Below are 15,476 nucleotides of genomic sequence, written 5' to 3'. Positions count from 1 at the left end.
AGTGGGGCTGGGACAGGCCCTGCTCAGCTGGAACAGGGTGGGGCACAGGATGGAGCTGTGGCTTGTCTAGGGGATGTGGGGTGTAGGGGGGCGGCAGCTCCTGCTGCTGCACACACCCCCGGAGGGCATGGGGGGCGTGTGCCCTCTGGATCTGTGCAGGGTGTGTCCAGGTTGCCACTGTGGGCTTGGGCCAGGTCTTTGCAGGACCCTTCCCAGCAAGGGCTGGGCCAGGCTGCGCTTGGGGCGGGTGGCTGTGGTGGCACTAGGAGGGAGCGTATGGGAAGAGCTGCAGTCACTCCAAAATTTGCTGTAGCCCCCCCGCCCCTCCACTCCCCCCGAGCGCAGCCCAGCCCAGCCACCACCAGGATGAGCCCAGTGCAGACCTGGCTCCAGCCTGCAGCGGCAGTTTGTCCTCGCCCTGTGCACAGAGCCAGGGGTCACACTCCTTCCATGCCCACACGGGGTGTGCTCAGCGGCAGGAGATGCTTCCCCCTGGATGAGCTGTGACTCTGTCCTGTGCCCCACCCCATCTAGGCAGAGCCTGCACCAATCTTACTTCCTCCCATGATCTGCCCCCCGCCGCCATGCCCCTTCCCTCCTCCCACAACAGACTTACCCACTGGTTGCAATTCTCCAAGCTGCCAGGCTGTGCTCCTTGCTGCCTACATCCTGCACGTGGCTACATACATGTTCAAGGCATTTATCGGCCAAACAATTGGCCACATTAGGCAAAAAATGCTGATTTCTAATATAGTCAATCTTCTTTATATCACTGCCAATTCAATATCGGACCGATGCATCAGTGCACCTCTAAATGCAACACTTCTCTTTGTGAAATACATGGTATTAGAACAAAATTATGAGAATTATGATGAAATACTTACCTGGAGAATCACAAAGTCTAGTGGCAGAACAGTGCTCACCTGTTTTGTAGTGGATGCTTAATATACTGTTCAGGACTGGCAACCTCCTGAGTAGGTGCTGTCTCAGTTTTTTCTTCTTCTGAAGTTTGAGGGTTGGGAGTGGTTTCCTGCATTAATAAAAAAAAATTCCGAATTATTACTTCTGTCTTTCAATTTCGTTTTGCAGGCATTACCCCTTCACTTCCACCACCCAAAGAATAAGAGGTTTAGGTGCCCTCTCACCCTTTTCTGATTAGCAGTCCAGGATCATAGCACCCAAACACATAACTTGAAATACCTGCAACTGGCTACTCATCAACATATTCTTGATCTTAGGAGATCATAATATTCGTGTAATTTTGCTCACTGGGGTTTTTTTTTTTTCCAAACCCACTTTTATTCTACTGTAGTTTTTCACAAGCTAGAATGGACTAATACCTACTATTAGTATGTTTTACATGCCAGAGTTCAAGGAATGTGCTTTTTACACCGTAGATTTAAAATAATTAATACACAGCCCAGATTTAAGTAATTAGTGATTCTTAAGCTCTCAGCCATGCCAAAACTACAAGGAAAAGCAGGTAAGAGGATGACATGATTTTAAGTCCAGTATTGATTATTATTGGAAAGTAGATACCCTCAGCTTTATAACGTATAAAATTAGTTTTTGGCCTTAAACATCAGAGAGCTTTAGGACTACCACTGGCTCAAGACTAAACTTTACAATACTATATTTCACGAAGTGTCATTTAAAACGCTTGTATTCCAAACATAAAATTAAGCAAAGCAGTGTGCGCTAAATGGTAGTATATTCTTAACTAAAAGTAATGCTCAGATTTTAAAATGTACTGTCACAACAGCTTAGAACACAATATTTCCAACTGCTACTGAAACAGGTTCCTTGATTCAAAACATCATTCTGCACTGGTATTAGGAGAATATGAACAAAAACAAAAAACCACACAGTGCCTTTTAAATGGGATATGAAAAGTAGCCCGCATCAGAGGGAAATTCAGGTTGTGTTGCTGCTAAAGCTTGCAGCTGAATTCCAGAACTATGGTGTGGCATTTGAAATTGTAATGTCATTCTGTCAGACCTTCAGGAAGCACAAAGCTTTATTGTCAGACCAACTGTTTCCCACAGTTACTGCCATTCCCCTTCATTTACAATCCTTGCTAGAACACTACAGAGACAAGGAATGAAGGACACAGTTCATTCCCTACATTTAACACAAACAAAGCTATATACAGCTGATTCTGCACAACAGACAGCACTTTAGTAGCATTCTACATACACTGCAAATCCTACCTACAATATGCCAACATGTTCTATACAGTCCTAAACTCAATAGTACAAAATTAGGATTAAAAGCTAAGAATTTAGATTTTGTGGTTTTAGTGGAATAAGAGCAGTGTTGAAGTGATCAAGTTCAGCTACGGAAAGTCACCTAATTAAAAGAAATGCTCTGCTCACAAATCTTCAAGAGTTCCTTATAGTTCAGCAGCATCTGAACGATAAAGTAGATTTGAAACAGCAACATGAACAATCATGTGCAAGTCTTGCCAGTGCCAAGCAAGTTTTGTCAACAGGCATCTGAATACAACCAATGCAATCATCCCCGTGTTTCTATTACACTATTAAACTCTACAGACCCTGACACTAACACACCATTTTGTGTTATTTTGTAAACTTTATATGTAATTAGTCCTAAGAATCAAAAACAATGTTACTTCAATAGTACAAGTAGCACTTCAGTTTTGAACATAAATATTCTAATCCTACCCTATGCAAAATGTTTTTTGATAGGGCAGTGATTCTTAACTAGGGCACTACAACACCGTGGGGTGCTGTCAGATCCTTTTAAGGGTGATGCAGGGTGTGAACATCTATACCACTGGCAAGAAAATCAGATAAAAAGAAGTCCAAAAACACCGTGAAGAAACAGTGTAAAAAACATTCTGACCTGTTGTGGCATTTGAGCTCTTTGTAAAAAAATTGCTCAATTATTTTTCAGTAGTCAAAAAACAAAGTGAAAGCTAAGGGCTGACATTTTTAGAGGGGTCTAAAAAAGTTGAGAACCACTACAACAGGGTATTATGCAAGAGTGACATGACTGAAATTAGATTCCAGTATTGAAGGTGCCAATATTTAAGACTTCACTGTTGATTCAAACACAGATATTTTACATTCCTGCCTTTACTATTTACTATTTTACTAGTATTGTATTTACTCGAATACAAGATGAACCTAAATATAAGATAAACCCCCACCCCCAATAATTAGATTCTATATATAGAAAATGTATTTGTTAAAATGTTCCAGGTATAGAATCTATTTATTGAGATGTCTTGAATTTGTCCCCCTTCCACTGCTACAGCGGGGAAAATAAATCTGGGGGAGGGACCCCCTTATCCCCTGTCCCTCACTTCTCTCCGTAGACCCTTTCCCCCCTTCCCTACTGTCAGACCCTGCTCTCCACAAGCACACTGAAGTGAGGGACACATTTGAAAATGCTACCCATGAAATAAACATGCCTGTGTAGTCACAGACTTAGTTTTAGCACAGGTACTCTATGAACACACTTTTAAGCAGCACTCCTGTACCTACCTATACATGGTACAAACTAATATATAACACAGACTAAAGGCTCAATTACAGACCTACAAAAATCGTGGTGCAAGTGCACAGCAGCTCCTTTAATTCTGCAGTTTCCCCCGCACCCCCCCCACTGTTGATTGGTGGGGGGCCCCACTGCTCACTTTTGAACGGCAGGGAGGCAAAAACCATGTTTTTAAATATGACTTGGTTTTTGCCTCAAGCTGCTGATTAGCCAAGGGGCCCCAGCAGCCTTGCTGCTTGTTGTTGACCAGCTGGGAGGCAAAAGCCAAACCATATTTCCCTACTCATGATTTACCATTTAGTTGTTTGGGCTGGGCCCCAGAGGCAACAACATTTTAAGCCATGGTGACCCTACAGCTCAGCACTGCTCAATGTGCGCGTGTAATAATCCAGATTTCCCCTACCCCCACAGGATCCATGTGCTAATTAGCCCCTCAGTCATAACTGAAACTGTGTTCTTGTCACGAGTCCTGGGATTCTCCAAAAACATATACACAGATGAGGCACAGGGCAATGTTGTCTGGCTACACCTCATGGAGAGTGAGGTCACATTAATCATATCGGACAAGCTGACAGAGAATGGTGACAGAAGGGCTCTGGGTGAACTGTTTGGGGTCCCCGTTTGTTGCCATTTAAGACTGATGAAGGAACAGGAATCACTGGAAATGGGAAGGAAAAGCACAGCTCAAATGTGGGTGTGAAGAGGAAAGTCTAAATGTCTTCAATGTGGTAGCTCACCACGATTTTAGAAGAGCTGGCACTGAGAGGGACTAAGCAGACCACCATTTCTCATATAGACATTCAATGTAATCTTGTCAAAATTCAAGGGTGAGAAGTCAGTTCACTTTTACACCTGCTGTTAGAACCCCTTTCCCTCATTAGCCCTTCCCGTTTAACTCTTTCCTTAGTGTGTAGTGTAATAGTTGCATTTATTTTAAGAATATTTTTCCGCCTTGGAGCTGTGTAAAAGATGCATAGAAAGAGAAAACATTATATAGTGGAAACTTTGAAGTGACAAGTAAGTTGCTAAATGTACCAAGTGAACTACACACTTTCACATTTTAGGGGAATAATAATCATGTCAGATAATATACCTGTAACAACAACAGTAAGTAAAGAATATTCAGGCACTGACACTTTAAAGGGGTTGCTTGTAATTATTTCTCTTATAATTAAATACAAAGAGAAACAGACTTATTTGTCCCCAGCAAAACCTTGTCTATTATTTAGAAGTGGAAAGCAGGTTCCAGGTTTGGAAAAAAACATTTCCTCCTCCAATATTTATTATTACATAGAAATAGAACTTTGACCCAAATGATGACCTCCATAACTGAGAGAATTTATTGCATGTCACACCAATAGAAAATTCTGAAAAGCCTTTTCCCAGTAAGCTACCCACAGCCAGCTACTTTTCTCTATGTATCAGTGCAATGTTGGCTGGAAAGGTGAATGGCAACACAAAAAAGTTAGCAGGGAAGCAGAAATTATGCAGCCCTTTAAGGAAAATTAGTCACAAACTTATCTGCCTACACTATTTCTGGTAACCATTTCTATGGACCAAGATTGAATGGAAAAAGCTCCACCTGACAACCTATCACATCAGGTTTTGCCATCTGACAGTAACTTTTTGGTAACTAAAGTTACATTAGTATTTTCAAAAAAAAAAAAAAAAAGTTTTAGGTTGTGATCCTTTACGGCTACCTGAAGCCACAACTCCCCAACAATTGCTGCCTGATGACCAACTTCAAAGGCCCAGCAACAGCCAACTGCAGACCCATGTGACACTTGCCTACACAACTGCCTCAAAACCTAAACAAATCAGTTAATGAGATTTGGTAAGCAGCAAGACACATTCTGTGTTGCTGCACACAGCATAAATTTTGAAAAAGTGCATTCCACCAAACCTGAAGGAAAGATGTCTGCTTCCAAGCACTTCTGAGAATGGCTTCACATACCTAGAAATTTAACCGAATTACAGCAGTTTAAGCCCAACACAACTACTATTAAATGGACCAAAACAGGAAAAGAGTTATTCCAGGGTAAGAATCTAAGGCTTTGTTCATTAATCCTACTTGTTTGAGTTTCTTTTAATTTTTCACATTCCTTATGCTCCTCAGACCATCAGCCCAAATGTTTAAACCATACAGCATCTCCCATTATTAATAAAATGTGAAGTATACTAAATCAGTTCTTTTGGAATTCAAAATCCATTTCTGGTGGGCAACATGCTCAAAATATTAGTATTTTATAGTTAATTATAACTGTTTTAATACAAATTTTTAAGTACTCTGATTTATATGCATTAGATTGAACTGTTAAATCAAACTGTACGTGATCAAGAGCTAAAGTCCTAAAAACTGTATTTGAGCAAGTATCACTACTGAAGATTGTTTTCAAATTATTTTACTGTTATTCATGAATAAATATATTTCTTAATCTAAAATTAAGTTTGGGATGGAGGTAAGCATCTTTTAAATTTTATTTTCACTAACTTACCTTTTTCTGTACATGTAAAGGTAAAGGAGAGTAGCAAATCTCAGCCTTGTTACCTGCTAAAGTGGGAGGCTCTGTAGGGCCAAACTAGATTCCTCGTGCATACTGGTTGATACAGAATTTAGATACATCTTTCTGTACTAATGTTCAAAGTTGGTATTTTTGCAGAAAAAATTACATATTCATTGCTTTTTGAAAGCGTGTGTGTATGTGTGTGTGTATATATATACACATGTACATACGTACGAACAGCAACCAGCTACTGGACCTTGGGACTTACATCTGCATTTATTATTTTCACCACGATACCTTTATGACAACAAATAGATAAATGAAACAAAAGCTCAACATTCTGGTAGGTGGAGAACAAACAACATAGAGACAATACAAGCTGCTTACTCAGGTTAGCCTCCTGTCCTGTTCAGAAGTGATTTTGATTAGACTGTTTTAAATTCTGCAGAGAGGACATTTAGAGCTCTGCAGTATGAATTTAGGAAAGTCCTTTAATATTTAATGGCAGGCACTGTAAAGTCTATCCTCATAGAACATACTTATCACTCTTATTATGCATGTTTGGATATAAATTATTGGTCTTAGGAACTTTTTACATTTGGTGAATTTTCTCTTCTGGTGTATTCTAGCTGATTAAGTCTACACAGGGTTTTTTGCTGGGTGCCACCTTCTTCACCGGGGACTATGCTTGATCTGAGCCGACAAGTGGCCAAGAAATAATATGGCTTACAAACCAACTAAACGAGGTGGATCATGTATTCCTCAGGCCAGAGAACTACAGTTGTGTAGTTTCCAGTGTAATGAGAAGTATACTGGAGTGTGAATGTCAGGAGAAGATTTTTATAATGCAATATAAAACAAGGGGACAAGCAACAAAATACATATAGAATAGTTTCTCTATAAGAGGCAAAACAATCATTGTAGCAAGTTTATGGCAAAAGTACTAGATATCTTCCCACGCACAATTCGAAGTGCTAGCTTAAAAATCTATTTTGGACAATGTAAAGAATTCACTTAAATCTGCTTGCACAGCAAAAGTTACTAGCTGAGGTTACAGAATCAACCATGCATTCAAGTCCTGGTAACAGTTATGATCTAACCAAGTATAGATGTGAAGTGACTAGAAAGGATACAACATATCTAAATTTTCACTTTAATAATTTGGCGCTTATTCTCCCTCAAAACAATGAAGCTTGCCAAAGGAGAGGCATTCCTACTTCTTTAAAACACTGCATGTATACTACTATTAGAACTCGTTAAGACTGAAATGAGTGAAATTTTAAAATATAGAATTCTTTAGAATAAAGAATAATAGAATCCTATAGAATAAAGTGGCTGTTATTATAATCGCTAGTTCTGATCAAGTTATGCAATGGCATTCAGGAACTTTCTATACCTATTCATTTGAATATTAAAGCTTAAATTAAGGATAACACTTGCCAACATCCTTTAAACAGTCCAAGTTCTTTGGATAAGCTAGAAATTCTTCAGTGATATATGCTAACATTGAAATTGAAATTATGTATATAGAATATCTATTCCAGGGGTATCCACCCTTTTTGAATGTGGCGCCGGATCATGAACTTTTTATCACCCAGTGGGCCAGCAGGAACGGGCGCTCACGCGGCCTGTCCAGTCCAGCTGCAGCCTGGGGGCACAGGGGTCAAGGGGTGCTGCCTGACCCCGCCGTGTCCTCCCTGCCACCTGGGCGGCCTTGAGGATGCTCCCACACCTGTGCACCTGGGCTCAGCAGCCAGGGGGACATGTGGGGACTCTACAGGGGGATGCAGGATGTGCAGGGACACCCCCCTGCTCCCTCTCCCCGGGGCAGCCCGAGCGGCAGGGGTCCCTCCCTCCACAGGGCCCGCAACTCACCACCCCCAGTGCGATGTCTGCGGGAGCAGGGGCATGCGGGAGCAGCGCCAGCTTCCCACCCCTACAGCCACAGCAGCAGCAGCATCTCCCACGGGCCCAGCCGCAGCCTCCCTCCGCGCCAGCATCCGTGCCCCCTGCACTGTGACCTGCTCCAGCCCACGTGGCCAGCAGGGAACGCCGCAGGGCGGGCCCAGCATGCAAATGAGGGAGGGAGCGGTGGGGCTAGGAACGGAAACCCTGCAATGTGGGACAAGGGAGGAGCTGGCATGCAAATGAGGAAGGGAGGGGTGGGGCGAGGAAGGGACAGTGAAATGAGGGGGGAGGGGAGGAGCCGCACCGTGTCAGCAACGTCAAGCTGACGTGACGTGGTGCACGTAGGAACCTTGTCCCTTTCTCAGCTCTTCAGCAGCCATTAGGAAGCTGCTGAGGGGCTGGGGGAGGGACAAGGGGTTCCCGTTGCAGCACCGTGGGCCACAGAAAATGGTTTGGCAGGCCGCATGTTGGACAAGCCTGATCTATTCTAACCATATATGCATTACTTGTCTTCAGAGACAGATCTTTGGAAAGCAACTAGCTACTTCAGTGTGAACAAAGGACATTAACTTTAGTACAGCTGAGGTTTCACCAAACACGTTAAAGGGAAAGCAGCACAAACACTGAAAGAAAAGTTGTTTCTCTGTTCCTGCAACAAAAACCAAAGATCCAAACAAAAATTAACATTTCTCTCTCAGTTTTAAATAACTACCTTTGGTTTCCAAGCCAGGAATATTTGAACCAGCTTTCATTTAAAAAAAAAAAAAAAAAAAGATGAAAGCAAGCAGTTTTTCCAACACTCAAGTTGAAATATTCTTATTGCTAAAAGACATAGAATAAAAATTACAATGCATTTAAAAACATTTTTAAAAGTTAATACCTGAGTGTGTAACTAGTTACAAAGTGGCTACGCCTGCACTATGAAACTTCCAGCTAGCATGAGATCAGTACAGTGCAGGTTTGCACGTGTCATTAATATTAAGGTATGGAACCTACATCTGGGGATAAGATAACAACATGGCAATAGGTTCCATTCACTACTAACAAACAGATGACCAACACAATACTTGCTGGTAGTCCCATGGTTGGAAGACTGGAATTAGAGGGCTTCATGTCCATGCCTACGTTTCTCTTATACGTTTTCAAATGGATCTAAAAATCAAAACAGTTCTTTAAAATTAACACTAATAATTAAATTTAACATTACTAATCCTCAAAACTGCCATCTTTGTCTTCTCTGTCTCGCACTGACTGATGACTAAGATTCTAAAAACAATTACAACTTTAAAACAACAAAGTTCTTGAAATTGGAAATTTGGGGTGCACCAATAGAGATTTTTGGGGTTGGTACAGATAGCCAATTTTTAAGGAGGCATACCAGCTGATACCAAACCGATTTCTGATACCAGCCTGGCAGCTTGCAGAGCTGTGTGCAGCTGGCAATTCTGGTGGGGTGGAAGGGGAAGGAAGGGGCACAGATCAAGGCCCCCACGGTGAGGGAGGAGTGGGGCTGGGGCAAGTATTGTCCAGCTGCCCTCCTTGCTGCCAATGTGGTACACTGCAGCTGAGCACACGCACAGGCATTTACTAGCCAAATTAATCGGCAAAATCAGGCCTATTTCCAATGTGATCCATTTTCTTTATATCGGTGCCAATCCGATGTTGGACCAATGTATCGGTGCACTTCTACTGGAAATGTCAAGTTGCTGGATTCATTAAATCATAGAAAATTAGGATTGGAAGGGACCCAAAGAGGTCATTTAGTCAACCCCCCTGCTCAAAGCAGGACCACCCCCAACTATATAATCCCAGCCACGGCTTTGTCTAGCCTGGTCTTAATATACGATTTACATCCCTTTGAATCCAGAAGCTCCATCCTTGGAGGGTTTTTAAGATCAAGTAAGCATTTGAGTCAACATTATGAATTGGAAAGTTTTAAGATTCCAAGGGACACAGTGGTATATTAAGAGCATAGGATAGTCTTTACCAACCAATTCAATCAAGTTTCCTCCTATGCATGAAGTTCTCATATATGCAAAAGTGAGCTAAAAATACCTGCAAATTACTACAAGGCTGGAATATTTAAAGCCAGGCAAGAATTCTGAGAGTTTTATTCTGTGAAACTGAACATGCACTGAAGGTCTTTTATCAGAAATATTATGGCATTCAATTTAAACTCCAAGATTTGTGCACAAGAGGGAATGTTTACAAATTAATAGAGATGCACCAATATATCAGTTCCATATTGGATTGACAATATATTTCCTTTCAATTTTCCTTATATGACACTATCAGTAATCAGCATTTTTAGGCTGATGTGGCTGATAATTTCGCTGATAAGTGCCCTGTGCATGCATGCAGCCACAGTGCAGCAAGTAGGGGGCCAGGAGTGCAGCCCAGCAGCGAGGAGAGCAGTAGGGCTGTGTGAGGCTTTGGACTGTACTTCGGATCCGGAGAAGCTTCGGATGCTTTGGCGTCCAAAGCAGCATATCCAGATGGAAGTGCCAGCTTTGTTAGGCTTTCCAAAATGGTTCAGAGCTTCCAAACAGCTTCGGAAAAGCTTCAGAGCTGCCTTGCAGATCCGGCCATAGGACATAAGGGGGGAAAAAAAAATCAATGAAATATTTATAACTTGGTTGCTTTTTGTCTTATTTGGATGAAACTTGCAGGGGTGGTAGCCTCTGTTGAGTGCATGAAGCATGCCAAATTTCAAGAATATGGGTGCATGGGTTTTGGGGGAACTGAACCCCAAATTCTTGAAAGCAAAATGCATGCTTTGTAGGTGTTAATGTTAACGAGCAACAATTAACACCTACAAAACCACAAACTAAGGAGAGGAAATAATCAATACAGGCAATCAACTGCCCCAAGACAAACACAGTTGTACAAACACCCATGTTACAAGTTTTGCCTGTCAGCAGCTAGGGTTGCAGGGCCCCAGAACCCAGAAGCCCTGCATCTATCTCCTTAACAGCTGACAGGCTTTGTGGCCACTGCAGGGGCTACCATCCCTGCAGCTTTCACCCTGCTGCGCCTTAACACACAGACCGCTTTGGCCGGATCAAAGCAGCCCTCCAGATTGGATTGCTGGCATCCGAAGCGGCCGGATCCAAACCTGGATCGAATAGCTACCTACTCACACAAGCCTAGAGAGCAGCTGAGTCTGGCTGGTAAGTCTGTTGTGGGGGGAGGGATGGGAAGCAGGTGAGGGGGAAAGATCGAGGTTCCAGCAGTAAGGGAGGGAGTGGGGCTGGGGCAGGTGCTGCCCAGTCGGGGCAGGACATGGGACAGAGCTGCAAGAAGATTATCTGGGGGGCCGATCCCACCACTATGCGTACACCTGGGGGAGGAATGGGGGGCATGTGCCCCCAGATCTGCACAAGGGCTGGCTGGGGCTGGTGCTAGGCTCTGCATGGCAGGGGGGCTGAGTTGGGGCTGCACTCGGGGCAAAGAGCAGCAGCGCTGGGAAGAGGGGTACAGAGGGGAGGACTTGCAGCCATACCAATATTCACCATAGCAAAACACACCAGTGCTGCAGCCACTCAACCTGAGCGCAGATTGGCCCAGCCCACCCAGCCAGGGGGAGCTTGGTGCAGCCCTAGCTCCAGCCTGCAGCAGCAGCCCACCCTTGCCTGGTGCACAGATCTGGGGCACGTGCATACCACCCCCCCATGGTGCGCACAGTGATGGCAGCCGGCCCCCATCCCCGCACCACCCAGACTAGCCGCCAGGACTGCCCCTGCACCAGCCCCACTCCCTCCCTCACCGTGGAGGCCTTGATCTGTACATCCCCCCCTTCCCCCACAACAGACTTACCAGCCCAGTGCTGCTTTCTGCTCTGCCGGGTTCCATATTGGCAATCGGATCAGTATGGGCTGATATGGCTCGTTAAAAATTGGCTATCATATCAACCCAAAAATTCTCTACTGGCGCATCCCTACAAATTAGATTTCTCTACCACCAGAAGTGACATTACTCCTGCATATATTTGTGAGAAATCAGGTACCATCATTCAAAGATTGAATTATATGACTAGGAAAGACCATTAAAAATACTGCATATTTTAAAAAATTCTACATCATCTGCCTTACTGTACCTTTGGTACATTCCACTTTATACATACCATCAACTTTAAGATGGCAACAGTTTGTGAACACCTTGGAATTATGTATTCTATAGATCAGGGGTGGCCAACCTGCAGCTCCAGAGCCACATGTGGCTCTTCAGGATTTAATATGCATCTCCTTGAATCTTTTCACGAGTACATGGTGACCAAATTCCAAATGGAAGCTGTAACCAAATGGAAGCTGCTCACCATGTGCTTGTGCAAAGATTCAAGGAGACGCATATTAACTTCTGAAGAGCCACATGTGGCTCCTGAGCCGCAGGTTGGCGACCCCTGCTATAGATGCTGGTCCCAAGTATTACTCTGCACTGATTAGTTTTCAAAGCTTGTACCAAACTAGTTTCAGATTTATTTTTTTACAAACATCTTTTGGAAGAATTTGGAGGGGGATGATTTCTGCAAGTCCTAAACTGAAACTCAAAATTACCTTAGGCTGCCCCAAGACTTTCCTGTTACATAAAAATGAAGCATGATATAGGTAACTTTCTGAAAAGGTTTAAGCCATGGACAGGCATTATGTTTCTACTGAGAGCATTGCAGCTCTCCCAGTTTAAACCACAAGCATACAAGCATTCACACAGTTGCTCCTGGAACAAAAATGGCTGTTATAGGAGAAAAATAACCCATTTCCAACCAGGGAGAAGTTGCTCTAGACATCATCTTCAGGAAGAATGGATACCTGATACCTCCCAGGACCCAGAGGAGTTGACAGGCATATCAATACACCTTCCAAGATTAGGGTCACCCCAGTCTGGGGAAGTGACAAGGAATAGCTGCTGCTCGCTTGCCCCTGGTCCTGGGAGGAGTCAAGCAGCAGGGAAATTCCCACCAATAGAAATAAACACACGTTTGTGGCTTTAGTCAGAAGATAATGGGAGGTGTTTTTTTTTTAAATGCAAACTTAAGACAGACTACTAAAACAATATCCTAGCATTAGATTTCTGATCACAGTTGCATCAGAAATGACTCAGGTCACAGCAAAAGAGGTGAAGGCAAATTTCAGCCTTGCAGTGGCAGCTAAGATATAGATATCTATATCTATCTAGATATATAGATATAGATATAGATAGAGAGAGAAAGATCTATATCTATATATAATTTTTCACTATCTTTTTTGTTCCTGGAAAAATAAAGAGGCTGTAGATGTACCTAGAATTTTAGCAGCTATTTTGGCAGAATACCTAACACCTTGAATGTTATACCTCAACTCAACTGCTGACCTTTTGAATTAACTTATTACAAGAAGGGTCATTTCAGTCATGAAAGTATCACAGGCCTTGATGCTATATATACTTGGTATCTAATTTTACACGTACCTATTCAAAACTAGAAAGAGCTAAACAGACATCAGCAGTTTCAGCCAAGAGTTCAGTTCAGAAAGTGCAATTAGTTCACTATACCAAAGCAACTGGCACATACACCAAACACAAAGTTAAAGAATAATGAGCAGAATGAAACCTATTTACAATTTGGGAGATGGAAGGTCTGAGCTGATTTATATAAAATGTTCATGGTATTCACCTAAAATATTTATTGCATTAGGACAGCGGCCTTTTTTGCTCTTACAATTATTTTCTGAAAGCTATTGTTGAACTCTAAGAAATAACCAAAACGTGTGAACTTTTCTAATGGTATGTAATAGTCCTTTTCTTATCAGACAAAGGTTCATTCTAAGCTGCAAAACACTACTACATTTTAAAAATGCAAGATAACAGTATTTGGAAATACTGTGCAGTTCAGCCATGGTGCACGTGTGGAGCCAGGCCCTTTGAATCATCTTTCTACAGACACATGATTAGGTGGCTTAATGGACAACAAAAACCCACATTAAAAACGTTTGAGAGTCTGTGAAATATGATTTTGCATTGTGCCTCATAGGTTTTCCAAGACTGGAGAACTGCCTTTAAAAGTATTTTCAAGAAAAAGAAACCAACACTGCTTTAGCATCTAAGTTCACCTCTCTTCTGGAGGCCTTATCTCCCTGCAGGGCCATGCACCCTTCTCTTGTCCCCCCCCAACCATCCATATCCTCCTTACAGAAGTCCTCTTTCCTCAGCTCCAGAGAAGTGAGGTGACACATGGCAGCTTCATAAAATGCTTCTGTTACAACACAGGAGAAAACATCAGAACTGCAGGAAAAGGAAGGATTCTGTGTACCCAGATTCAAATTCTAAAAGTTTCAATGGCAGACATTCCCCCTTCACCTGCTCAAAAGACCCTTCCCACTTTAATCTGAACCACAGTGAAATACATTTCAATTGTGTCTATTATGGCAACACTGTCTGGTCTGGACACTTTATAAACACACACAGAGCTGAGATGTCAGATGGGCCTAGGAAGTTGGGGGAAAAAAGCACGTGTGTCAGGAATGAAAAAAGGGCAATTAGAGAGGTAGATCCTTTAACTTGGATAGAAAAGGTAACTGATAGCGGTGGACAGTTATTTAGTTCTTTAAATTAAATATGCTTGATCTTAGTTCAGTATCCAGTGGCTGTCCAGACATCATTATAAGTAGTGATGTTGATGGCCACCGCAAAGAACTGAACGAACATGACTTTAGAGGGATAGTGACTCCCAAATTAAACACTGAAGACAGTGACTAGGTTTTGCCAGTAAGTGAATGACTTGTTTTTGAGAGCTGGTAGGCACAAGCTGTTTGTAGGCACTAAATTTTAACTGTCATCTTTTATCTTCCATTTTAACAATTTTTTTGTTCTTAGAGGAATCTGTTGCCTGGAAAAAGGGACACAGGCATACAGGTGGACCTCCCCCCCAATTATTTCTCAGGAATACAAAACAAGATCTTTTCAGCAAAGTCTTAAAATGCTTTTCATCCACAAAGTCGCTGCCCTTTACTTTTCGTTAAATAAGATGACAAACTGATGACAACCGTTTTAAAAGATTGATTTTATTTGACTTGTAAAAAGCAGCCCATGCCCAGCAGCAGGCGTGCATACCCAGCCAGCGAAACACTGACTCAACACACCTCTCCCAGGCTCCCCCACCCAGCCCAATCCCCCAGCTGCAGCAGTGCGTATAACTAAGATGCCACCGCATGGCGCACAGACGGCACCAGTGGCTCCTGGCAGGGAGGGCTGAGAGGATATTTAAACTGGGATCTTGGGACAGAAAAGAAAAGCTCAAAGGATAAAAAAGGGGTAGGCGGTTAAACCTTTCCAGACCATGGGGCAGCACTGCCCGACTTAGCTCCCGCAGGACAAGGTCAGCGCGGCCCGTGTGCTCGAGCTAAGAGGCCGGATCCCGCCTGGCGCTCTCCAACCCTCACCTCCACCATGTGAGGCGCGGCGCCAGCGCACACGGGGCCCACGCGGCCCCCCCGGCCCAGCGCGCCAATGCAGCGCAGACTGGAGCAGCCGAGGGGGAGGGGGAGGGGGCGGGCGCCCCCGGCCCCTTCC

General features: G+C 43.2%; 1 protein-coding gene across 1 annotated transcript in view; it reads right to left on the bottom strand.

Moving 5' to 3' along the window:
- Positions 1-15,476, bottom strand: part of EIF4E (eukaryotic translation initiation factor 4E) — a 37,774-nt gene that overhangs the window by 22,026 nt on the left and 272 nt on the right. The window contains exon 2 of the mRNA XM_019526349.1: positions 924-1,030. Within this exon, the coding sequence (XP_019381894.1) occupies positions 924-1,030 (107 nt within the window). The remainder of the gene's footprint in view (positions 1-923; positions 1,031-15,476) is intronic.

Source organism: Gavialis gangeticus, unplaced genomic scaffold, assembly GCF_001723915.1.
Source record: "Gavialis gangeticus isolate Ggan-Ray unplaced genomic scaffold, GavGan_comp1, whole genome shotgun sequence".
Lineage (NCBI taxonomy): Eukaryota > Metazoa > Chordata > Crocodylia > Gavialidae > Gavialis > Gavialis gangeticus.
The sequence above is the reverse complement of the archived record's forward strand: the minus strand, read 5'-3'. Positions and strand labels throughout refer to the sequence as shown.